This window comes from Salmo salar, chromosome ssa12, assembly GCF_905237065.1.
Source record: "Salmo salar chromosome ssa12, Ssal_v3.1, whole genome shotgun sequence".
NCBI lineage: Eukaryota > Metazoa > Chordata > Actinopteri > Salmoniformes > Salmonidae > Salmo > Salmo salar.
In genome coordinates this window covers 84,578,341-84,604,714 of record NC_059453.1, presented here as the reverse complement: position 1 = coordinate 84,604,714, position 26,374 = coordinate 84,578,341, and the positions used below count along the sequence as shown (strand labels likewise).

The 26,374-nt window shown below is 40.6% G+C and overlaps 1 protein-coding gene across 4 annotated transcripts in view; it reads right to left on the bottom strand.

The window, feature by feature from the left end:
* LOC106566000 (voltage-dependent calcium channel subunit alpha-2/delta-2) overlaps positions 1 to 26,374 on the bottom strand; it is a 329,019-nt gene that overhangs the window by 148,147 nt on the left and 154,498 nt on the right. For all 4 annotated transcript variants that reach the window (XM_045691870.1, XM_045691873.1, XM_045691872.1 and 1 more), the window contains one exon: positions 19,692 to 19,833. In XM_045691870.1, coding sequence (XP_045547826.1) covers positions 19,692 to 19,833 — 142 coding nt within the window. The remainder of the gene's footprint in view (positions 1 to 19,691; positions 19,834 to 26,374) is intronic.

Genomic DNA, 26,374 nt, shown 5'->3' with positions numbered 1-26,374 from the left:
CCTCCCAGAGTGCTAAGAACCTTGGCGTGACCCTGGACAACACCCTGTCGTTCTCTACTAACATCAAGGCGGTGACCCGATCCTGTAGGTTCATGCTCTACAACATTGGCAGAGTACAACCCTGCCTCACACAGGAAGCGGCGCAGGTCCTAATCCAGGCACTTGTCATCTCCCGTCTGGATTACTGCAACTCGCTGTTGGCTGGGCTCCCTGCCTGTGCCATTAAACCCCTACAACTCATCCAGAACGCCGCAGCCCGTCTGGTGTTCAACCTTCCCAAGTTCTCTCACGTCACCCCGCTCCTCCGCTCTCTCCACTGGCTTCCTGTTGAAGCTCGCATCCGCTACAAGACCATGGTGCTTGCTTACGGAGCTGTGAGGGGAACGGCACCTCCGTACCTTCAGGCTCTGATCAGGCCCTACACCCAAACAAGGGCACTGCGTTCATCCACCTCTGGCCTGCTCGCCTCCCTACCTCTGAGGAAGCACAGTTCCCGCTCAGCCCAGTCAAAACTGTTCGCTGCTCTGGCACCCCAATGGTGGAACAAGCTCCCTCACGACGCCAGGACAGCGGAGTCAATCACCACCTTCCGGAGACACCTGAAACCCCACCTCTTTAAGGAATACCTAGGATAGGATAAAGTAATCCTTCTAACCCCCCCCCTTAAAAGATTTAGATGCACTATTGTAAAGTGGTTGTTCCACTGGATATCATAAGGTGAATCCACCAATTTGAAAGTCGCTCTGGATAAGAGCGTCTGCTAAATGACTTAAATGTAAATGTTAAATGTAAATATACCTGCTGGAGTACGTGCTACGGGTGGGTGCTGCTATGGTAACCAGCGAGCTGAGATAAGGTGGGGCTTTACCTAGCAAAGCCTTATTGATGACCTGGAGCCAGTGAGTTTGGCGACGAATATGAAGCGAGGGCCAGCAAACGAGAGCATACAGGTCGCAGTGGTGGGTAGTATATGGGGCTTTGGTGACAAAACGGATGGCACTGTGATAGACTGCATCCAATTTGCTGAGTAGAGTGTTGGAGGCTATTTTGTAAATGACATCGCCGAAGTCGAGGATCGGTAGGATATAACGTTTTATGACGGTATGTTTGGCAGCATGAGTGAAGGATGCTTTGTTGCGAAATAGGAAGCCGATTCTAGATTTAATTTTGGTTTGGAGATGCTTAATGTGAGTGGAAGGAGAGTTTACAGTCTAATCAGACATCTAGGTATTTGTAGTTGTCCACATATTCTAAGTCAGAACCGTCCAGTGTAGTGATGCTGGACGGGTGGGCAGGTGGGCAGGTGGGCAGGTGTGGGCAGCGATCGGTGAGCATGCATTTCGATTACTTGCATTTAAGAGCAGAGCAGGTAACTCATGCAAGCAATCAAATTTGATTAAAAAAACATACAAATACACCTTACTGAGGGGATTGTAAAGAAACACACTCTACACACATGTACACTTAGATTTTGTGTTGTAGATATATGGTAGTAGGGTAGTGGCTTGAGGGCACACACTTAATGTGTTGTGAAATCTGTTGTGAATATAATGCAATGTTTTTAATTGTATATAACTGTCACGTTCTGACCTGTAAAGGTGTTATTTGTTAGTGTTTAGTTTGGTCAGGACGTGGCAGGGGGTATTTGTTTTGTGGTTCAGGGTGGTTGTGTGTATGTGACCATGTAGAGAGGGGTATTTGATTTATTAGTCCAGGGTTTTGGTTATTGTTCTATGTTAGTTTATTTCTATGTGCTGTCTAGTCATTTGTATTTCTATGTTTAGTTATTTGGTTTTGGGGCCTTCAGTTGGAGGCAGCTGTCTATCGTTGCCTCTGATTGAAGGTCCTATAATTAGGGGTGTGTTTGTATTGTGGATTGTGGGTAGTTGTATTCTGTTTTGTGCTTGTCACCTGACAGAACTGTTAGTGTCGTTTTTGTTAGTTGTATACGTGTTTATTTTGTTTCTCCTTCTTATATATTAAAAAGAGAAGATGAGCATACACTTCCCTGTTGTGTCTTGGTCCTCCACACACACGACACGTGTTACAATAACTGCCTTAATTTTGCTGGACCCCAGGAAGAATAGCTGCTGCCTTGGCAGGAACTAATGGGGATCCATAGTAAATACAAATGCAAATATCCCTTCTGGCTGAATGACTTTGTCCCCTCTGCCGGTGTGGTCTGACTCCATCAGAATGTACAGTATACTGTATATGTAGTGAGCTGGCCCAGACCTGAAACTGTTCATCAGAGAGAGAGAGAGCAGTGTGTCTGGGACATCAAATGAAAAATCAAATCAAACCAAATGTTATTTGTCACCTACACATGCTTATATTCTTAACTCCAACAGTGTAGTAATACCTAGCAATACAAAACAATATACACAAATCCCCCAAATAAAATAATACAATTAAGATATATGGAAATATTAGGGAGTCTGGAATATAAAGATATATGTACACTGAGTGTACAAAATATTAGGAAAACCTTCCTAATATTGAGGTGCATGGACTCTACAAGGTGTCAAAAGCGTTCCACAGGGCTGCTGGCCCATGTTGGTTCCCACAGTTGTGTCAAGTTGGCTGGATGTCTTTTGGTTGGTGAACCATTCTTGATACACATGGAAAACTGTTGACCGTGAAAAACCAAGCAGCGTTTCAGTTCTTGACACACTCAAACCAGTGTGCCTGGCACCATTCTACGGCACTTAAATCTTTTGCCTTGCCCTTTCGCCCTCTGAATGGCACACATACACAATTCATGTCTCAATTATCTCAAGGCTTAAAAATCCTTCTTTAACCTGTCTCCTCCCCTTCATCTACACTGATTGAAGTGGATTTGCGACATTAGTAAAGGATCATAGGTTTCCCTGGATTCACCTGTTCAGTCTATGTCATGGAAAGAGCATGGTTCCTAATGTGTGTGTGTGTGTATAACTTAAGGTCAGAGCTATATCTCACAAGTCAGTTGTACTTTATGAAAGGGATTTATGGGCCTGATCACCCATTTAACCTGAACTGGAAAACATGCTGAATGTTAGACTCATGTCCACATATATTCCACCACCAGCATGTCGCTCTCCCTCTCTATCCTTCTATTACCACTCCTGCACTTTATATATTACTTTGTATCCTGTGAGTGCTATAACACCCCTCTCCTAACACCCCCCCCCCCCCCCGCCGCCCCACCCAATTCCTCATCTCTCCATTACCCTTGATCTGCTACCATATAAAAGGCTTTCAGTTCTTTACCCAATACCTGTCCTGCTATTTATCTCTTACTTTGCATCCTGTGCATGCCACCAACCCCCCGCAACAGAGAAAGGCTTTCAGTTCCTGTTTAATAGCTGAGCTGGAGTCAGAAGATGGGCCACGCAATCAGAGGTTTAATGGGCTCTTGATTAAAGGAGAAACAGGACGAGGCGCTGAGCTGAGGAGAACTTCACTGGCTTTCCTGATTTAATTACTCAGCCAACCACAGCCAGATAAGCCGCTGAACCACCAAGTCCAGCTTTCTCCCCTTCTCGTTTGAATTTCACACAAATAAACGATCATTATCCACTTTTCCCATGATTTTCAATTACTGCTCAGAGTTGCTGACGAACTGTCAGGTTAGAGAGAGAAGGGGCTCGATCTGCCCTCACCCCCACCCTCGCCCCGACCTGCCCCCACCCTCGCCCCGACCTGCCCCCACCCTCGCCCTCACCCCAACCCTCACTCCCAGCCTCGCCCTGACCTGCCCCCACCCTTCGCCCTCACCCCCTCCCTTACCCGACCTGCCCCCACCTTCACCCTTGCCCTCACCCCCGCCCTCACCCCCACCCTCGCTCTGACCTGCTTGCTTGCACAGGCAGACATGGCCCCTGAGCACTTTGTGGGGCTCATCTTTCTAAGAAACAGGCCTCTCTCTGATATCTTGAAAAGGTGATCCATCAGCCCCTTTAAGGCTTTGCCCCTTTATGGAACAGGACTGCACACTAAGTAGGGAAACAATTATGAATTGGATTTATGGAGCATCTCCGCGTGAGACCATCCCTCACACACACAACATCCCTCACACACATCATCTCTCACACACACACACACACACACACACACACACACACACACACACACACACACACACTTACTTCAAGGTGCCGGGAACATGGCACAGGCTCTGATGAACAGCAATCAAAATGTAACTCTGCCTTCTGCTTAATCTTAGTGCTGAGCGATTAGTGCTTTTTGAAGTCTGTTCAGTTTCGGTTCGATTATTAAAAATTAATCACGGTTTTCCATTTCGGTTTAGATTATTTGGGTTGAATGCTGTAACAACACAGAATAAAACAATTACTAAAAGTCCCATGACGGTAGTGACTTCCCATTACTGCTTATCACTTATTAACCATCATTTATTCACATTACCTTACTTTAATAAAATATTTCAGTTGTTGTGTAAATTACATTTGATTTATTTGATGACTTTACTATTTTAGTCATCTCATCTCTATAGCTGCTGCCTATTCTGTCTAACAAAATCACTATTTTGTAGTTCTTCAAAGTAAATAAGGCATACTTTTATGACTGCTGAATACCAACTAACAATCACTTAGATCATGTATTTTCAGGTAGAGATACCTTGCAAAACAACAGCTGCTTTCTATATCGCCTCATGACCCCGCATTCCTGTCTCTCTTCTGTAGCAGGTGTAAAAGAAACACAGACCTGACAACTAGATGCACAATGGATTATGGTCATTGTAGTTAATTACCACATTTGATGCACTAAATTATGTAGAACAATGGCCTGTTGGAAACTACAACTCCCTGCTACAACTCCCTGCTACAGATTTATCTCTAGAAGAAGAAAAACAAATACAAAGTGGAATTCAAATAATTTAACCTGTCAGTCAATTAGTTGTTAAAAAAATGAAAAAATAACCAACATTTTGATTAATCACTCAGCACTACTTAATCTTAATCCAGCATTATAAAAGGCTGCTAATACACACACAGACAGACACGTCTGGTGTGATATATTACAGGCGGGAATACAAACGATCCCACATAACAAATCCATTTGGGATGATAGAACTCCAGCTATTAAATGGATAAGGCCTTTGAAGAAGTAATAACCATTATTATCGAAATCATCTTCATGAAGATCTTTTTACCGTTCCTCTGAAGAGTGGCCAAGAGATCTAACTGCACCATGCTGGTAATAGAACCTACATTCTCCAAACAATAGAACCAGCTTTACAGTGGTGGTAATAGACCATACATTCTACATACAATAGAACCAGCTATATATACAGTGGTGGTAATAGAACATATATTACCCATACAATAGAACCAGCTATATATACAGTGGTGGTAATAGAACATACATTCTCCATACAATAGAACCAGCTATACAGTGGTCGTAATAGAACATATATTATCCATACAATAGAACCAGCTATATATACAGTGGTGGTAATAGAACATACATTCTCCATTCAATAGAACCAGCTATACAGTGGTGGTAATAGAACATACATTCTCCATACAATAGAACCAGCTATATATACACAGTGGTGGTAATAGAACATACATTCTCCATACAATAGAACCAGCTATACAGTGGTCGTAATAGAACATACATTCTCCATACAATAGAACCAGCTATACAGTGGTGGTACTTTAACATACATTCTCCATACAATAGAACCAGCTCTACAGTGGTGGTAATAGAACATATAATCTCCATACAATAGAACCAGCTCTACAGTGGTGGTAATAGAACATACATTCTCCATACAATAGAACCAGCTCTACAGTGGTGGTAATAGAACATACATTCTCCATACAATAGAACCAGCTATACAGTGGTCGTAATAGAACATACATTCTCCATACAATAGAACCAGCTATACAGTGGTGGTAATAGAACATACATTCTCCATACAATAGAACCAGCTATATATACAGTGGTGGTACTTTAACATACATTCTCCATTCAATAGAACCAGCTATATATACAGTGGTGGTAATTTAACATATATTCTCCATACAATAGAACCAGCTCTACAGTGGTGGCAATAGAACATACATTCTCCATACAATAGAACCAGCTATACAGTGGTCGTAATAGAACATACATTCTCCATACAATAGAACCAGCTATACAGTGGTGGTAATAGAACATACATTCTCCATACAATAGAACCAGCTATATATACAGTGGTGGTACTTTAACATACATTCTCCATACAATAGAACCAGCTATATATACAGTGGTGGTAATTTAACATACATTCTCCATACAATAGAACCAGCTATATATACAGTGGTCGTAATAGAACATACATTCTCCATACAATAGAACCAGCAATATATACAGTGGTGGTAATAGAACATATAATATCCATACAATAGAACCAGCTATATATACAGTGGTGGTAATAGAACATATATTATCCATACAATAGAACCAGCTATACAGTGGTGGCAATAGAACATACATTCTCCAAACAATAGAACCAGCTCTACAGTGGTGGTAATAGAACATACATTATCCAAACAATAGAACCAGCTATATATACAGTGGTGCTAATAGAACATACATTCTCCATACAATAGAACCAGCCATATATACAGTGGTGGTAATAGAACCTAAATTATCCGTACAATATAACCAGCTATATATACATTGGTGGTAATAGAACCTCTATTCTACATACAATAGAACCAGTATTACAGTGGTGGTAATAGAACCTCTATTCTACATACAATAGAAACAGCTATATATTCAGTGGTGGTAATAGAACCTCTATTCTACATACAATAGAAACATCTATATATTCAGTGGTGGTAATAGAACCTCTATTCTACATACAATAGAAACATCAATATATTCAGTGGTGGTAATAGAACCTCTATTCTACATACAATAGAAACATCAATATATTCAGTGGTGGTAATAGAACCTCTATTCTACGTAAAATAGAACCAGCTATACATTGGTGGTAATAGAACATACATTCTACATACAATAGAACCATCTATATATACAGTGGTGGTAATAGAACCTAAATTATCTATACAATAGAACCAGCTATATATACAGTGGTGGTAATAGAACATATATTATCCATACAATAGAACCAGCTATATATACAGTGGTGGTAATAGAACATATATTATCCATACAATAGTAAAGGAGGTCCTTTTAACAACCAAGTACAGTACACATTTCTTTTTAATACACACAGCGCAGGGGTAATCATCGTTTTTTTACACTGGCAGATGTGGGCTATTTTTTGGATCCCATTAAACTTCATAGCCTGCAATCTCGAACATGGCAAAAACTGCCACGCCCCACATCCCTCTCCTTAGCATCCACCTCTCTCTCTCTCTCTTTTTCCAAAGCTGTCTCATCTGGTCCGGCAGTGTGTTTAAAACCCTGGTCTTACAAACCTTTCATCCAACAGATGAAAAACAAATAGCTGCCTGAAACTGGCACCACCTCACACATCTACAATGACTTCGTAAAACAAGGTCTGGGCACTCTGAAGGAATGCATGTTTTCCAGAGACAGAAGAAGAGAAAGGTCAACACAATTTAAGTGAACTTCACAGAACATATGCTAATGTTACTTCTCTCAGAAAAAGTAGATGGAAGTTCACTAAAACACGTATTTACAGAACCCCCCGTGTAACCATCTCAAGTAACACTGAATCTAATTCAAGTAACATGCAGTAGCCTACATTAATATGTGGTACATGAGATAAACTGTGTTCATATGGATAAAACTGTTGAAAACACTGTATTTCTGATTGAAGCCCTCAATCCTGCTCCCAAACGTCCCGAACTGTGAAGAGCAAATCAAATACAGAACGTCTCCTAAGAATCACGAATATGAAATGAAAGACTGGAGAGATCTCCGCCCAAAGACTTTTTCTAATTAAAGTGATGCAGTCAATAATAAACAAATGAAATGTAATTTGTGAGCTTAGTGGTGAGTGAAGTGGAGTCTGGTGTGCTGACTGTTCTCATTAGCGTGTGGTTAAACGATAGTGCCCCTTCACTGGGCATACACTTTAGGGGTGGGAGTAGGGAGGGGGGTGCAGGGGGTGCTGGGACGAGTATGGGGCGGAAGACAGAGCGAATCAAATCAAGAGGAACGGTAGAAATATAAATAGAGCCGTGTGTTGATTTCAGCTGTCTTCTCCCTCTGAGTGAAAAACAGACTTTAAATCCCACATACAGCCATTTCCTTTCAAAATGACTTTTGCTTTTCTCTCTCAGTCTCTCGCTCCATAAATCTGTCTTGATGTTGAGGAGGACTGAGATGATCTCCAGCATAGCGTGAGCTGGGTGACAGAAAGAACATGTCTATTTCAGCCATAGGATGAGCCTGAGGTAGGCTGGATGGATGCACACGGCACAGACATTTAGATGTCTTTTACTACCCCTTTTAGCCTAAATTAAATCACTTCTCTTTTCAATAATCCATATTGTTATACTGTAAATGAATTACCCATTACCCACATAAATAGTGGTATTCCTCTAAAAGTTACAATAAGGTCCAGTAATTGAATCTACTATATAGTTGGTGTCCTGAGTGTAGAGCGAATGACTATCTAAATTACTTCTCCAAAACTTAATCAATTACTCAATTACTTCTCTTCTCCTTCAGTTCTAATGCCTGAGTCTTTGTGCTACTTTACCTGGGAAACATCAGCAGACTATAGATCACTTATTAAATACGGCAATGCTTCAGAGTCTGTTCATTCTATTGAGATCCCTCTGATACCAATCTCTCCCTCTGTTTTAAACCCTCTACTACACCCTCAGATTATTTCTCTATCTACTGTAGTCTATAGCTCTGATTTATGTTGTGAGTCCCCTAGTTTCTGTGACTGTGTCTTTTGCTCTTTTTGGATGGAACCCATGACATTGCATGTGTTCCATCATGTTTGCCTGAAGACGTCCAGAGGGGTGCCTGAACCACAAACAGTCACAGTGTCCACGCCACAGCTACTACGGCACCACGGCAGAGCAGTAGCTTACATTCATGTGCTTTTAGCTGGTGGTTTGGGCATTATTGTTGGGCTTGTTTGCTCTCTCTCTCTCGCTCTCTCTCATTAGCTGGGAGAAAGAAAGAGGGAGAGAGAGAGAGAGGGACAGCAGCCTCCCTCCAAAGGCGAGGAGGACTAATCCTTCCATTCATTCTAACCAGCAAAGCTTCACTTCACCCACTCTTTCATCTACACACGAAATTAGTCACTCCTCACCATTCTATTGTAATAAGCACATTGCTCACAGCTGATGTGTACAATAGAACGGCAATGACAGGGCCTGCCACTGCTCTGCATGCAGGGGATTTTAACTTTATTCCAACTTCAAGACTAAAGAAAGAACATGTTTGGGTTTTCCTGTACTTAAATGCTGTCTTTATCTTTATTCTTCCGTTACTATGACAACATAAATGTAAATATAGCCGAATGTGTGTTTAAGTGGTTATCTCTGAAATGAAAAGGGTTCCAGCAACACCAGTGATTACTTACCGTATAGCAGCTGTGTCTGCAAAACTATTAATACCATCTTCAGCCTGGTGCAATAACCATTATATTACACAGGTGTGTGAAGCTTCTCTGAAACTAAAGACAGACCCAGGAGTTAAAGAGGTGATGAAACTAAAGACAGACCCAGGAGTTAAAGAGGTGATGAAACTAAAGACAGACCCAGGAGTTAAAGAGGTGATGAAACTAAAGACAGACCCAGGAGTTAAAGAGGTGATGAAACTAAAGACAGACCCAGGAGTTAAAGAGGTGATGAAACTAAAGACAGACCCAGGAGTTAAAGAGGTGATGAAACTAAAGACAGACCCAGGAGTTAAAGAGATTATGAAACTAAAGACAGACCCAGGAGTTAAAGAGGTCATGAAACTAAAGACAGACCCAGGAGTTAAAGAGGTGATGAAACTAAAGACAGACCCAGGAGTTAAAGAGGTGATGAAACTAAAGACAGACCCAGGAGTTAATGAGGTCATGAAACTAAAGACAGACCCAGGAGTTAAAGAGGTGATGAAACTAAAGACAGACCCAGGAGTTAAAGAGGTGATGAAACTAAAGACAGACCCAGGAGTTAAAGAGGTGATGAAACTAAAGACAGACCCAGGAGTTAAAGAGGTGATGAAACTAAAGACAGACCCAGGAGTTAAAGAGGTGATGAAACTAAAGACAGACCCAGGAGTTAAAGAGGTGATGAAACTAAAGACAGACCCAGGAGTTAAAGAGGTGATGAAACTAAAGACAGACCCAGGAGTTAAAGAGGTCATGAAACTAAAGACAGACCCAGGAGTTAAAGAGGTGATGAAACTAAAGACAGACCCAGGAGTTAAAGAGGTGATGAAACTAAAGACAGACCCAGGAGTTAAAGAGGTGATGAAACTAAAGACAGACCCAGGAGTTAAAGAGATTATGAAACTAAAGACAGACCCAGGAGTTAAAGAGGTGATGAAACTAAAGACAGACCCAGGAGTTAAAGAGGTGATGAAACTAAAGACAGACCCAGGAGTTAAAGAGGTCATGAAACTAAAGACAGACCCAGGAGTTAAAGAGGTGATGAAACTAAAGACAGACCCAGGAGTTAAAGAGGTGATGAAACTAAAGACAGACCCAGGAGTTAAAGAGGTGATGAAACTAAAGACAGACCCAGGAGTTAAAGAGGTGATGAAACTAAAGACAGACCCAGGAGTTAAAGAGGTCATGAAACTAAAGACAGACCCAGGAGTTAAAGAGGTGATGAAACTAAAGACAGACCCAGGAGTTAAAGAGGTGATGAAACTAAAGACAGACCCAGGAGTTAATGAGGTCATGAAACTAAAGACAGACCCAGGAGTTAAAGAGGTGATGAAACTAAAGACAGACCCAGGAGTTAAAGAGGTGATGAAACTAAAGACAGACCCAGGAGTTAAAGAGGTGATGAAACTAAAGACAGACCCAGGAGTTAAAGAGGTGATGAAACTAAAGACAGACCCAGGAGTTAAAGAGGTGATGAAACTAAAGACAGACCCAGGAGTTAAAGAGGTGATGAAACTAAAGACAGACCCAGGAGTTAAAGAGGTGATGAAACTAAAGACAGACCCAGGAGTTAAAGAGGTCATGAAACTAAAGACAGACCCAGGAGTTAAAGAGGTGATGAAACTAAAGACAGACCCAGGAGTTAAAGAGGTGATGAAACTAAAGACAGACCCAGGAGTTAAAGAGGTGATGAAACTAAAGACAGACCCAGGAGTTAAAGAGATTATGAAACTAAAGACAGACCCAGGAGTTAAAGAGGTGATGAAACTAAAGACAGACCCAGGAGTTAAAGAGGTGATGAAACTAAAGACAGACCCAGGAGTTAAAGAGGTCATGAAACTAAAGACAGACCCAGGAGTTAAAGAGGTGATGAAACTAAAGACAGACCCAGGAGTTAAAGAGGTGATGAAACTAAAGACAGACCCAGGAGTTAAAGAGGTGATGAAACTAAAGACAGACCCAGGAGTTAAAGAGGTGATGAAACTAAAGACAGACCCAGGAGTTAAAGAGGTGATGAAACTAAAGACAGACCCAGGAGTTAAAGAGGTGATGAAACTAAAGACAGACCCAGGAGTTAAAGAGATTATGAAACTAAAGACAGAGTTAAAGAGGTGAAGGTTTTCTATAATTTCAGCCAGAAGGAGCACTCACAAGCCTAAATGGGTCCCCAAAAAGTGTACACAATTGTGTACTACATCATCCATTTCGTATGATATGTTATGAATTTGCAAGTGCTGAAGATCCTGGATTGCATCTTTAAGTGTGTGATGGGATTCTTTCAGTGGTTTTTATTTAACCTTTTACTGCAGTTGTCTAAATCAGGGTCATACACAGTGTTTCTTGGTAGTCTTAATCTGTCACGGGTGTCGTAGGGATTGGACCAAAACGCAGCGGGAATGTGAATACTCATCTTCTTTAATGAAGGAAACCGTAAACACTTCACAAAACAACAAACATTGCCGAGAAACAATCCTGTCAGGTGCAACAAACACTAAACAGGAAACAACTACCCACAAATCCCATAGAAAAAACACCCCTCTTAAATAGGACCTTCAATTAGAAGCAACGAGGAGCAGCTGCTTCCAATTGAAGGTCAACCCAATAAACACCACATAGAAATAGACATACTAGAACTAACATAGAAATAGACTAACAAGAACATAGCCCAACAAACCCCGAAATACTCTAAACAAACACCCCCTGCCATGTCCTGACCAAACTACAATAACAAACAACCTCTTTTACTGGTCAGGACATGACATAATCAAATATGCTTTGAAACGAAAGTATACACCTCACACACGTTTACGGGATTTAAAAAAAAAGACACCTGTACCATGTCAGATATAGACATGCATTCAATTTTGAGTTTGCATCCCAAAACTACACTTAATATACATCACAGAAAATTGAAATATAACAAAACCGTTTGACATAGACACACCAGATCTTCAGAATTTGTTTGTTGTTGTTTCTTTATGAATGATGAAATTAGTGAAAAATACGAATAACATTCCACCCATGAGGTCACTAGGTCATTTGACTGCAGGAAAGGGCTTCCTCTCCTATCCCTGTTTCTCTGTGATTCCCTGTAAGATTATATTCCCCTGAGCTCTTCCCCGGAAATGATTCAGCAAAACTCTCCCTGCTATTCGTTGCCTCAATGTTTCCCTAACATTCACCCACCACAAGAATAAATCCTCTCTCTCCACATCAATTTATTCCTCTGTGGCTTTTTCTGTGGCGGTGTCCATTCTGCAATAAGCATCGATAATTAGAAGAAAACTGTGTGAATGTTTGACCTAAGTTAATTAGAAAGTTTGCAGACTTGGCAGCAGGAATCAGCAGTGGAATAATGAATCATAAAATGGTTCATTACTGTGCCCAGGGAACACTCTCAATCTCAATAAACGGACATGGTCCCTGGCAGACAAATCAAACCAGGACTCATACACTGCCTCATTTAGCTGCTGAAAGGAACTCAATAAAAAAATAAAAAGCTTTTAGCTCTAAACGGTTTCTATTATTAAAGTCTCTCTCCTCCTCCTTTTCTCCTTCTCTCTCTCTCTCCCTTCCTCACTCCCTCTCTCTCTTTTCCTCTCTCTCAGGCTCTTTCTCTTGGTCCATCTCCCGTGTGTCAAAAACTCTGTTGTTGCCATATCATTACTATGCCTAACGCAATTTTGTAAAAACTACTTGTCATGCAAAAACCAGCTCCTTCCAACCCTCAAATATAACAGAGAAAACCAATCATATTACTAAAGTTTCATGGTTCAACCCTCTTCTCTTAGGCGTTCATTATCAAAGCACTACAATAACAACCCCTTCAAGTACACAGAGGATGAGTGCTCATAATAAACTCTATTCATTTACTCCATCCACAAAGCATAACACAGAACACTAAACTCATCCATACCATAGTCCACTAACACTTACTGCCTTAGACACACAATACCAAACAATACGCCAGCTCCTGTGTAGATAGCGCCCTGTTCATTTTCTATCCCGTAGTGGCTGTGGTGTGGACACTGACTGTTTGTGGTTCAGGCAAACACGATGGAATACATGCCATGTCATGGGTTCCATCCAGAAAGAGCAAAAGACACAGTCACAGAAACTAGGGGGCTCACAACAGAATCAGAGATATAGACTACAGTAGATAGAGAAATAATCTGAGGGTATAGTAGAGGGTTTAAAACGGAGGGAGAAATTGGTATCAGAGGGATTTCAATAGAATGAACAGACTCTGAAGCATTGCCATATATAATAAGTGATCTATAGTCTGCTGATGTTTCCCAGGTAAAGTAGCACAAAGACTCAGGCATCAGAACTGAAGGAGAAGAGAACTGATGAAGTTTTGGATAAGTAATTTAGATAGTCAATCGCTCTATACTCAGGACACCAACTATACAGTAGATTCAATTACTGGACCTTATTGTACGTTTTAGACTCAGTTCCAGGCTTTTATTCTCTAATTCTGACCATGTCACTCTCCTGCTGCTCTGCTCCGTTCTTCCTGGATTGGCCAGACAGCCTTTCCTGCTCACTCACAATGCTGCTGCTCCACTGACCCTAAAGCTCTTTCAATGAGCCCAGACCTCTCAAGACCCACAGACAAACGTTCCACCCACATCAGTTCCTCATCAGTTCCTCATCAGCTCCTCATCAGCTCCTCATCAGTTCCTCGTCAGCTCCTCATCAGTTTCTCATCAGCTCCTCATCAGTTCCTCATCAGGTCCTCATCAGCTCCTCATCAGTTCCTCATCAGCTCCTCATCAGTTCCTCATCAGCTCCTCATCAGTTCCTCATCAGTTCCTCATCAGCTCCTCATCAGTTCCTCATCAGCTCCTCATCAGTTCCTCATCAGTTCCTCATCAGTTCCTCATCAGCTCCTCATCAGCTCCTCATCAGCTCCTCATCAGTTCCTCATCAGCTCCTCATCAGCTCCTCATCAGCTCCTCATCAGCTCCTCATCAGTTCCTCATCAGCTCCTCATCAGCTCCTCATCAGCTTCTCATCAGTTCCTCATCAGTTCCTCATCAGTACCTCATCAGCTCCTCATCAGTTCCTCATCAGCTCCTCATCAGTTCCTCATCAGCTCCTCATCAGCTCCTCATCAGCTCCTCATCAGTTCCTCATCAGCTCCTCATCAGCTCCTCATCAGCTCCTCATCAGCTCCTCATCAGCTCCTCATCAGTTCCTCGTGAGCTTCCCTAGCCACCTGTGGTGTTCCAGCAGAAGCCTTCTCCTTCGGTACTGAGCATGTCTCTGCCCTTTCGACAGCGCTCCAAGCCCCAGGAACTCAGAGGTAGAAATGTCCCGGTAGGATAATAGGCAATTTTCTTTCAACTCTACATGAAAATCAGCTTTTAACTTGAGATCTCTGGGGCCATTTGTATCAAGCGTCTTAGAGTAGGAGTGCTGAACTAGGATCAGGTCCCCCCTGTCTATGCAAATCTTATTAATTGCGATCTAATAGGCAAAACTGATCCTAGATCAGCACTCCTACTCTGAGATGCTTGATACATTTGCTATTCCTAATAACATGATTTTATAGCTTAACACTACTGGTCATAATATTTTGTGCTACTGCTAACTCAATGTCCAAATATGAAGTTAGTTACTCACCTTTATTAAATGCATACAGTGCATAGCCACAATATTGTATAACAATACCATGTGTTGTATGCTTGCATTTTGAATTTATTATATATGTGTTATTGACAGAAGCTAGGCTACTGAATGACTTGAGTGTGAGTATGATTGGCTTCTGTATATGAGTACTGCATTTTACTCAACTAAGGAGAAATAACAGCACTCAAACAGCATGCTCATAATGGCGCTGGTGCCAAAACTGAAACAGCTGGGCCAATCTTTCCACTGCAGACTACGCACAGGGACTTGATTTACCCACAGTAAACATTTTCTGCTGAGCAAAACTCTTTCAAATTAACATCCTCCCAGAGTATTCCATTCTACTACTATGCCTATATAATCCCCAGCAGGCTAAATCAGAAAGCCTTTATTCATATACAAGTCCCAGTAAAGGCATATCTTTGAGAGAATCTAGGGGCCAGTGCAAAATGGCTACAGGAACAACAGACAGGACTGATTGCTCCATGGTTGGTTCTCCATGTTCTTTGTCCCCTCGTCCGGGGTAAAGAGCGGCTAACTCTGAAGTCTGCCCGAGAGAGGTTGCTGGAAAAGCTTGTTATAAACCGGATACCTAGCTTCTATGCCTCAGAAATAAAGAATTTCTTCTGATGAAGAGGAAGACTGCAAACAAAACAGGTAGAAATGGTGGTCTATCTGTTAGCAGATAATTGGTGAATTATTTGGGATACAGCCGGAGCGTGAGTGTGAACAGATTCATGTCCAACAGATTACAATATGATAACAGAGAGATAACAGAGAGAGTACCCAGCAAACTGGGAACATTCCAAGAACATTAGCTTAGATTCCCATGAAGTTCTAGTTAGACTTTATCTAACATTAGGATGATAACGTCTCAAAATATATATATATGTTTTTATGTTTTAAATTAAATATCCTTGGAATGTTCTGATGACATTAATTTAAATGTTGTGCACAACATCTGAAACAACCACCACAGAATGTTCCCAAAAAGTTCTCATTAGGTTTCCAGGTAATGTAATAACACAATGTACCAGTAATATTTTCCCAGCAAACCAAAATTGGTTATGTGAAAGTTCCAAGAAAATTTGCTAGGTTGAGGCAAATGTTCTCATAACACAAACTGTCCAGTCGTGCGGATGATTATACCATGTTTGTATAAAACATTCATCTGATATTGCAAGAACGTTCACAAAACACACTTTGTCTGTTCTTTAAAGGTTCCCAGAATGTTTCAAAAGGTTGTGGGAACAGTCTGATAGGAACATTGTGGGGGCATCACAAAAGATATGTTCCCAAAACACAAAAAATTTTCCAGTTGTGCAGATGATTATGCAATGTTTATTTTAGGGTGAAAAAAAAACATTCACCTGATGTTAAAAGAATGTTCTCAGAACATATTTAGTCTGTTCATTAAAAGTTCCCAGAATGTTTCATTAGATTGTGGGAACAGTCTGGTGAGAACATTGTGGGGACATCACAAACAATATGTTCCCAAAATACAAAAACTGTTCAGTTGTACGAAAGATTATACAATGTTTCTTTTAGGGTGCAAAAAAACTTTCACCTGATGTGACGAGAACGTTCCCAAAACACAGTTTTTATGTTCTTAAAGTTAGGTTGTACAGGACTGTAAGAATGTTGACAGAACACATGGTCTAAGTTCTTTAAAGGTTCCCAGAAAATGTTATGAAGTTATGGGAATTATCTGGGACGTTGCAAGAATAGTATTGTGATATTCAAAAAGGTTGAACAGAACATTCCCACAATGTGGCACAATGTTCCACAATTTCCAAATGAGTCAGTTTTTATGACATTCATAGCATATTTGTTTAGGCTTAACATAATATCCTATGAATATTCAAACAATATACATTTTACCTTGTCTTGCTGGTCCTCAGAACATTTCAAAACCATTTAGAAAATGTTATATTTAAGTTTGAACTAATATTACCAAAATATTCTCATTTGTAGCTCTTAAAGCCAATTGGAATACATCCCCATTTTGTTTCCATCCAGATTGAATGACTGTATTGTAGGCCCACTCCAAGGTAATAGACACACAGCATTTTAATCTAGAAGATATTGGAACAGCATTTAATCATACAAACATAACCATATGCTTTACACTTCATATGTTGACAATCTGCACATATAGGGTTTATACCTGCAATGTTTGGTTCCCAAGCCAGGTCTTTCACACTCTGTGCCACCAGGGAAGTGCTCTTATGTCTTCTTTTTTTCAGTATATAGCCATGGCTGTATGGTCAATCAGGTATTCGATGCTTTCTTTTAAACCTTCTTAGACATAACTAACTGTTAACTGGGTTAGTCACCATCACTTCCTCCATCCTGTTTATATGCTGCGTACTTCTGGGTCCATGTTTACAAGGTATCCAAGACTATGAGTGATGATCTAGGATCACTTTTGCTTTTCAGATCATGAAAAATAAGACAGGGTTGCGTTTTCTAAGTTGAACACTTAATTGTTACAAAATGTTAAATGTTTTACAGTTAGTCTAAATTCTGAATAACTGACTGGATTTACAAATCTGCATGAGTAAAAGACATCCTTCTCTTTTAGTAGAGTACATCTGAGCCTCAATGTCAGTTTTTTTTCTTCTCAAAAGAAACATGGTTAAAGAATATGTGGGATTTAACCTGCAATCTTTGGATCTGCAGCCAGATCATTAACCCTCTGTGCCACCTGGGGATATCTGCATCCTGGCAGGGTCTAATATGGCCAATCAGGACACAGAACACCATTTCTGATTTATTAAAATGATCCCATCCTCTTCATATGCTGTGTACTTGTAAGAAATGTAAAATTCCATGTGTCTCTATATCACAATACAGTCCTCAAATGTGAATTACCATTAAATATGGAGAGAAAGATAATGTGGATGTATTCCAATCTTATTTCTTCTGCTTTAAGGAACTACACATGTGCATGCTGAGAATGTTGTGGCAATAATAGATAAAACTTAAATATAAAATTTTCTAAATTGCTTGAATATTAATAGAATATTATGTTAACCCTAAAATAAATATGCTATGAACGTCATCAAAACTGACTTATTTGGAAATTGTGGAACATTGTGCAATATTGTGGGAATATGAGAATAATCCCGCAACATCCCCGACAACTCCCATAATTTAATTAAATGTTCTGGAAACGTTTAAAGAACTTAGACCACATGTTCTGTAAAACATTCCTACAACATTACGGGAATGTCCTGTGCAGCCTAACTTAAACATTATATGAATGTCATCACAGTTGAATGTCATCACAGCAATGTACCCATACTGTTCGCACAACTTATTTAAACATTATGGGAACTTTTATAGAACTTAGAAAGGCTGTTTTGTCAACATTCTTGCAACATCATAGTAATGTTTTGTGCACCCTGATACAAATATTATCTGAATGTCAGTACAACTGCACAGTTTTAGTGTTTTGGGAACCTTTCTCTTGTCATATCTCCACAATTTTATGAAACATTTGGGACCCTTTAAATAACAGACTAAATGTGTTCTGGGAACGTTCTTGTAACATCAGGTGAAAGTTTTTTGCACCTGAAATGAAACATTGTAGAATCATCTGAACAACTGAACAGTTTTGGGGTTTTGGGAACATATCTTTTGTGATGTCCCCACAATGTTCTCACCAGACTGTTCCCACAACCAAATGAAACATTATGGGAACCTTTAAAGAACAGATTAAATGTGTTCTAGGAATGTTCTTGCAACATTAGGTGAATGTTTAATATAAAAATTCTATAATCATCCGCACAACTGGACAGTTTTGTGTTATGAGAACATTTTCCGTGGCCTAACAAATGTCCTGGGAACTTTCACAGAACCAATTTTGGTTTGTTGGTTTCGAGAGAAAATAAAGGGTGACTGCGAGATTACAGCCCCAGCAGGTACATGTGTTCACTTTTGTCAATTTTTGGATGACCCCCAAGGAGGGAGTTATGCCCGTTGGGCTGTGAGGTACCAGGTATGGCAGACTGTCCAAAACAGGGCGGTAGGTAGCCTAGCGGCCAGTAACTGATGGGTCGCTGGTTCGAATCCCTGAGCTAGCAAAGTGGAAAAATCTGCCGTTCTGCCCTTGAGCAAGGCAGATAACCTCCTACAACAACAACTGGGCACTGATGACGTGGATGTCTATTAAAGCAGCCCCCCACACCTCTCTGATGCAGATGACACATTTTGGTTGAATGTATCCAGTTGTGCAACTGCTAGGTGTCCTATTTCCTTCCCCAGAAAGGTCAGATCGTGTGTGTGGATGCATTTTACATTTACATTTTAGTCATTTAGCAGACGCTCTTATCCAGAGCAACTTACAGTAGTGAATGCATACATTTCATACAATTCATTTCATGCATATTTTTTTTTTTGTACTGGCCCCCCGTGGGAATCAAACCCACAACCCTAGTGTTGCACACACCATGCTCTACCAACTGAGCCACAGGGAAGGATGCCTGTGTTGCTTGGTACTTACAGCCCTTATAGATGTCTGTGGGGATCTGGACGGCGCTGTAGGAGTAGTTGACCTTGTTTTTAAAGTTGGGATCGTCCACAAACTCCAGCTTCATTGAGTAGGGGTTCTCCATCAGGTTCTCTTCCCCATCTCCGTCCTCCGTCTGCACAGAGAGACATATATAGAGAAAGAAACACACTGTTAATGATATAAGTACAGTACAGGAGGAAATGCAGACAGATGAACACAAACAGATATCCGCCCCGCAAAGCCACAAACAAACAGGAACACACTCACAAAGGATTGAATGCACAGGCACACGCACATACTCTCACGCACACATACACAGAAGCACACATGCACACTCCTGGATTAAACTTCAAAAACACCAATTACACTGCTTTTTAGGCTGGGTTTGGATTTGCCTTCTATTCTTTGCCTCGTCACAAAGCAACAGCAGGTATCAAAGTAGACACAAAACAGTTGGAATCAATTAGTGTCCAAGATGGCTATCACAGACACATTAGGTGGTACACAAATTAAGCCTGACAATAATAACTAACAACCAACACTACTTAATCACAGCTTTCTCTGCCACCCACACAGGCTGCATCTCCACTACGCCCATGCAGTGTTAGGTTAGGAAGCCAGCTGGAGCTGCCTTGTGTTATGTTAGACATTCAGAACAACAGAATGTCTATTATTCTGTAGTCTACCCACTAGCACACAACACAGAGCTATAGAGCTATAATGTGTTTACTGAGAGGCCGACCTCTTCCATTAGTATTTAGCTGGGTTAGCCCGGTACATTACTTTCACAAAGTGACAAATGTCAAATAAGGACAAAAGAAATGTGGGAGTAAAACTTTTCCTATTAATGTGACATTTAGGATTCAATCTTGATTAGCTATCGACAGAGGACAAGCCTTGCCTTTTCAAGAGCCAATCATGTGAAAATAAATAGGACTTAGATCTAAACACATCCTCTGGTGGAGCTTATTCATTTATCTGTGCCTCCAAATCCTAAGGGATCTCACTAATATGCTGCAAGGTGCATACTGACAGAATATAGCACATACTGTATCTAATACCATACATGTAATCTCTGTTAACCTAGAAGTAAAATGTTGTTTAATTTGGTCAGCTGCATGATTAACTTCTGTGTTCATACAGGGCATTCAGTTAGTATTAATACCCCTTGACTTATTCTGAATTCAAAATTGATTAAATATATTTTTCTCACCCACCTACACACAATACCTCATATTGACACAGTGAAAACATGTTTTTAGAAATGTTTGCACATTTATTGAAATTTAAATATAGAATATCTAATTTACATAAGTATTCACACCCCTGAGTCAATACTTTGTAGAAGCACATTGGCAGTGATTACAGCTGTGAGTCTTTCTGGGTAAGTCTAAGAGCTTTCCACACCTGAATTGTGCAACATTTGCCCATTATTCTTTTCGAAATTCTTCAAGCTCTGTCAAATTGGTTGTTGATCATTACTAAACAACCATTTTCAGGTCATGCCATAGATTTTAAAAAGATTTAAGTAAAAACTGATGCTGAGGAACATTCACTGTCTTCTTGGTAAGCAAATCCAGTGTAGATTTGGCCTTGTGTTAGAGCTTAGTGTCCTGCTGAAATATGAATTTATCTCCCAGTATCTGGTGGAAAGCAGACCGAACCAGGTTTTCCTCTAGGATTTTGCCTGTGCTTATCTCCATTACATTTATTTTTTATCCTGAAAAACTCCCCAGTTCTTAACAATTACAAGCATACCCAGAACATGATGCAGCCACGACTATGTTTGAAATTATGGAGAATGGTACACAGTAATGTGTTGTATTGGATTTGCCCCAAACATAACACTTTGTATTCAGGGCAAAAACAAAATTGTTTTGCTACTTTTTTTTTAGCATTATTTTAGTTGCAAACAAGATGTCACGTTCGTCGTAAGAAGGAGACAAAGGTGCAGCGTGGTTGGCGAAACATTTCTTTCCTTTATTAAAATGAACACCGTCAAAACAACAAAATAAAAAAACGAACGGAAAGTTCTGCATGCTTCTAAGCAGCTATACAAAAACAAGATCCCACAAAAACCCAGCGGGAAAAAGCTGCCTAAATATGATCCCCAATCAGAGACAATGAAAGACAGCTGCCTCTGATTGGGAACCATATCAGGCCAACATAGAAATACAATAAGGTAGAATGCCCACCCAAATCACACCCTGACCTAACCAAATAGAGAAATAAAAAGGCTCTCTACGGTCAGGGCGTGACACAAGATGCATCTTTTGGAATATATTTATTCTGTACAGGCTTTCTTCTTTTCACTGTCAATTATGTTAATATTGTGGAGTAACTACAATGTTGTTGATCCATCCTCAGTTTTCTCCTATCACAGCCATTAAACTCTGTAACTGTTTAAAAGTCACCATTGGCCTCATGGTAAAATCCCTGAGCAGTTTCCATCCTCTGTGGCAACCGCCTGTATCTTCGTAGTGACTGGGTGTATTGATACACCATTTCAAGTGTAATTAATAACTTCAACATCCTCAAAGGGATATTCATTGTTTTTCATAGCTTTTTTTATTTTTACCCATCTACCAATAGGTTCCCTTTTTTTGCGAGGCATTGGAAAACCTCCCTGGTCTATATGGTTGAATCTGGGTTTGAAATTCACTGTTCGACTGAGGGACCTTACAGATAATTGTATGTGTGAGGTACAGAGATGAAGTAGTCATTCAAAAATCATGTTTTACACAATTATTGCACATAGAGTGAGTCCATGCAACTTATTATATGACTTTTTAAGTACATTTTTACTCCTGAACTTATTTAGGCTTGCCATAACAAAGGGTATGAATACTTATTGACTGAAGACATTTTATCTTTTCATTTTTAATTAATTAGTAAATATGTTAAAAAACATAATTCCACTTTGACATTATGGGGTATTGTGTGTAGACCAGTGACTCAACTAAAATTTCATAAGAATTTAATTCAGTCTCTAACACAACAGAATGTGGAAAATGTCAAGTACTGTATGCGAATACTTTCTGAAGGCACTGTACGTATTAGAAATTGAGAGTTCCGGCAAAAATGAAGTCTTCACCCTCCGATCTGTGTGGGCACACGCGTGAAGCACTGGAGTTTAAGCACCGCCTTTGCCCAATCCTGAAACGTCCAAATAACCAGTGACGAAAACCCCAACACCGAAACTAATGCTGCTCCGATCTCACGCATCCCATTCAGTCCTGGCAGATTCTCTCGGTCTACACGCAGAATCTGCCCACGGAGAGATTACCACCAATGAGAAGGTATGAGAGGAAGCCATGCTGAATATATAGCATGCACAGCATACCATAAGGAAAGGGAAGCCAAAACATACACAGTTCTTAATCTATGCACAAAATACGTATATACTGTGCATACTGTATTATAAGTGTAATAAAAATACAATCCTAAAACTGACAGACACATGTCAGTGCATAACACAAATACTCACACATCCGAAGAGGAGGGTGGTGGCAGGCAGAACAAAAATAAAACTAAGACAAAAACAAATACTCAAATACAGTACAGTACAGTACAATACAATACAATACAGTAGCACACTGAGACATGCCCATATATCTCTCTTTAATAGAGTAGCAAGGTTTCATTGGATTTGACATGATAAAAACTGTTTGTTTTTTCACAAATTTGTATTCAAGCCTCATGCCCTGTGCAGGAATTGATCGATGGCCTGTCTTTAATTGTCTATTAAAAAGCAATTGCATGCTGTTGTTGGAAGTGAAGGTAAGAGCAGAGCAGGGGGACAGTTGTGAAGATAGTCCACTGAATGTCAACGATAGCGACATTTTAGTGACAGACCCGGACAACATGCTACCTTACAGGAAACGCATCATCAGACATATGTCAACTGTCTCTGTCTCCCGCTCTGCGTGTGTCTCTCTCACACATACACATGCAGTACATGCACATACACGATTGTAAATCAAAGGTAACAAACATGTTCAAAAATCGATACAAACGTTCCGTTATAAAACTCACACTCTCACATTCTCTCTGACTGCACTCTCTGGCTACACTCTCTGGCTACACTCTGGCTATACTCTCTGGCTATGGCCCTTGTGTCATCACTTTAATCTCCGCCAGGTTTCCCCTTTCTTATACAGACTTACAAAAACCTACCAGACTTGACACTCCCCATCTCTGAGTCCTATCTCTCCCTATTCACTCCTCACCACACATTTGACAGTAAGAACATTACAATAAAACTTCCACAGCCACATTTTCAATTTATATCTCTTAAACAGTCTCCTATTCCTCAACTCATCTATTAATTCTGTCTAAACCTTCCTGTTCGTTTTCTCACTCTTTGCCTGTCAATCATCTCCAACTGTATCCCAATGTAAACCTGCCCCACTCAACCATGACCCCATTACACAAGAACAGGTACGTGATAAGATGTGCTGCTTTTAACGCAACACTAATGTTGCTGGTGACAAGTTAAAAGTGGATTGTGTGGCAGTGACATTGAAGATTGGTTGACAAATATAATACTAGTCTAGCGATATTACAGCAAAGACAATGAATGTGTTCATGATCATGCTTATTCATTTGCATCAGCAAGGGTGAGAGGGTTAGAGTTGGATGTTGGTCTATCAGAGAGGTTCACTCGATTACTGATGCAGTCCTTCAAACACGCGAGGACATTGTGTTAAGGGCAGTTTGGTGGCATGGGTGATTAGGTAGGACTTGCTGGTTCATCGGTGAAGATGATTAGGTTAGAGATGCTGGTTTATCAGATACAGAGCAAGTGGGTTAGGAATGCTGGAAGCATTAGTTACGAAAAAAGTCTCTGGGTTAGAGGGTGAAGGGGATTGGCTTAGAGGAAATGGTTGCATTGTTTACAGTGAAAGTGATTGGCTTAGAGAAAATGATTACATTATTTACAGTGAAGATGATTGGCTTAGATAAGCCGAGTTATCAATAACGGCGAAGGTGATTGGCTTCAGAAACCCTTTGTGCATCAGCAGCGTACTATGGAGTCCCATCCCAGTGTTTGTTTATCCCTCAGCCTGACTGTCATTTCAGTGAGGCCCTTTTTCCCCGAAGAGCCCAATCATAATTAACCAAGGCAGCTTCTAATTAGGAGCTAAATAAATCCACACAGGAAAAACTGATTGGTTCATTTTCTTCAGCCATCCACCACCTGTTTTGCTCGATTCATTACCCAAATTGTTAATTTTATCTCCCCATTCTCAATGTTTAATTAAAGGTTGAAGAGGCCAGGAACGACCTTTTGAAGACTCTTTTATTTCCACTTTTACCCATCCAGGGCTCACCCAGACTACAATCATCTCTCGCTCCTGACCCAGCTTATCCCTTTGATATTATTGTGTGAGTGTGAGTGTGTGTGCAACCAGTTTGAAATGGCTAGCTAGTTAGCGGTGCACGCTAGTAGCTTTTCAATCGGTAAAATCACTAGCTCTGAGACTTTGAAGTAGTTGTTTCACGCGGCTTTTGTGGAGCAATAGGTAATGATGCTTCATGGAAGGCAGCTGTTGATGTGTTCAGAGGGTCCATGGTTCAAGCCTAGTTGGCTCAGTTGGCTTTGGCCAAGCTGCTGGGGTTGCTGCGCAGAAGGAGAAGGTCAAAGAGGGGTGAGTGTAACCGGTGTGAAACGGCTAGCTAGTTAACGGTGTGCGCTAGTGACGTCACTCGCTCTGAGACCTTGAAGTAGATACAAACTGGGTTTTCACAGTGTAATGTAATGCAAAGAAAATCAAAACACTAAATGACTCTGTGTTTCAAATGGAATGCCAAGCTAGAATAATAATAGTTTTGCCAGCTAGATGGCCGACATCTCTGCTACTTGCCTCAACCAAATCGTTACCTTGGAACATAATTTACAATTTATACGTATTTCACTAGCAGCCAAATAACAGTATCAAATCAAAGTGAGATAATGCATAACACAGACCATTGCAATTTCACCCCGAGTGAGCGTTGTCTGTTCTCTGCTGAAGCCTAAATAATAATCTTCTATTGGGTGGCCTGATCTTGTCTCTTTCATTTGGGTATTTCTTGCAGAGAGATTTCCCCCCAACAATGGCACAAAATACAACTCTAAAATCAATAACATATTATTCTACACTCCTAGAAGAAATGTCCTAAGTAGAACCATACAGGGTTCTTCAGTTTGTCCCCATAGGGGAACCCTTTTTGGTGCTGGTTAGAACCCTTTGCAGAGGGTTATATCTAGAACCCTCTATGTAGGGTTCTTCAAAGAACCCCCATGTATATGGTTCTACCTAGAACCCTCTATGAAGGGTTGTACCAAGGACAATTGTATCATCTAAAGGTTCTTCCTAGAAACTTCTTTGAAGGGTTCTTTGGACGGCGCTAACTAGAACCCTCTATGAACGGTTCCACCAGCCTTATTAGCCTTTAAAATTGTATTATTTATGACAATACATTAGATATATCATAAGGCCTTTCTTTGAGGGCCTAGTTATACCCTAACACAGTGGTGTTACGAATCTCCTGGTTTACAGGCCACATCAAGCCTGCAAGTCACATTATGCTGGCTTGCAAAGCAATGGGTAATTCCTATTGGAAACCAGCCAGAGTTAGGATATCAAACAAGTGGAATTTTGTACCACCCGGAACCTGCATTCAGAATG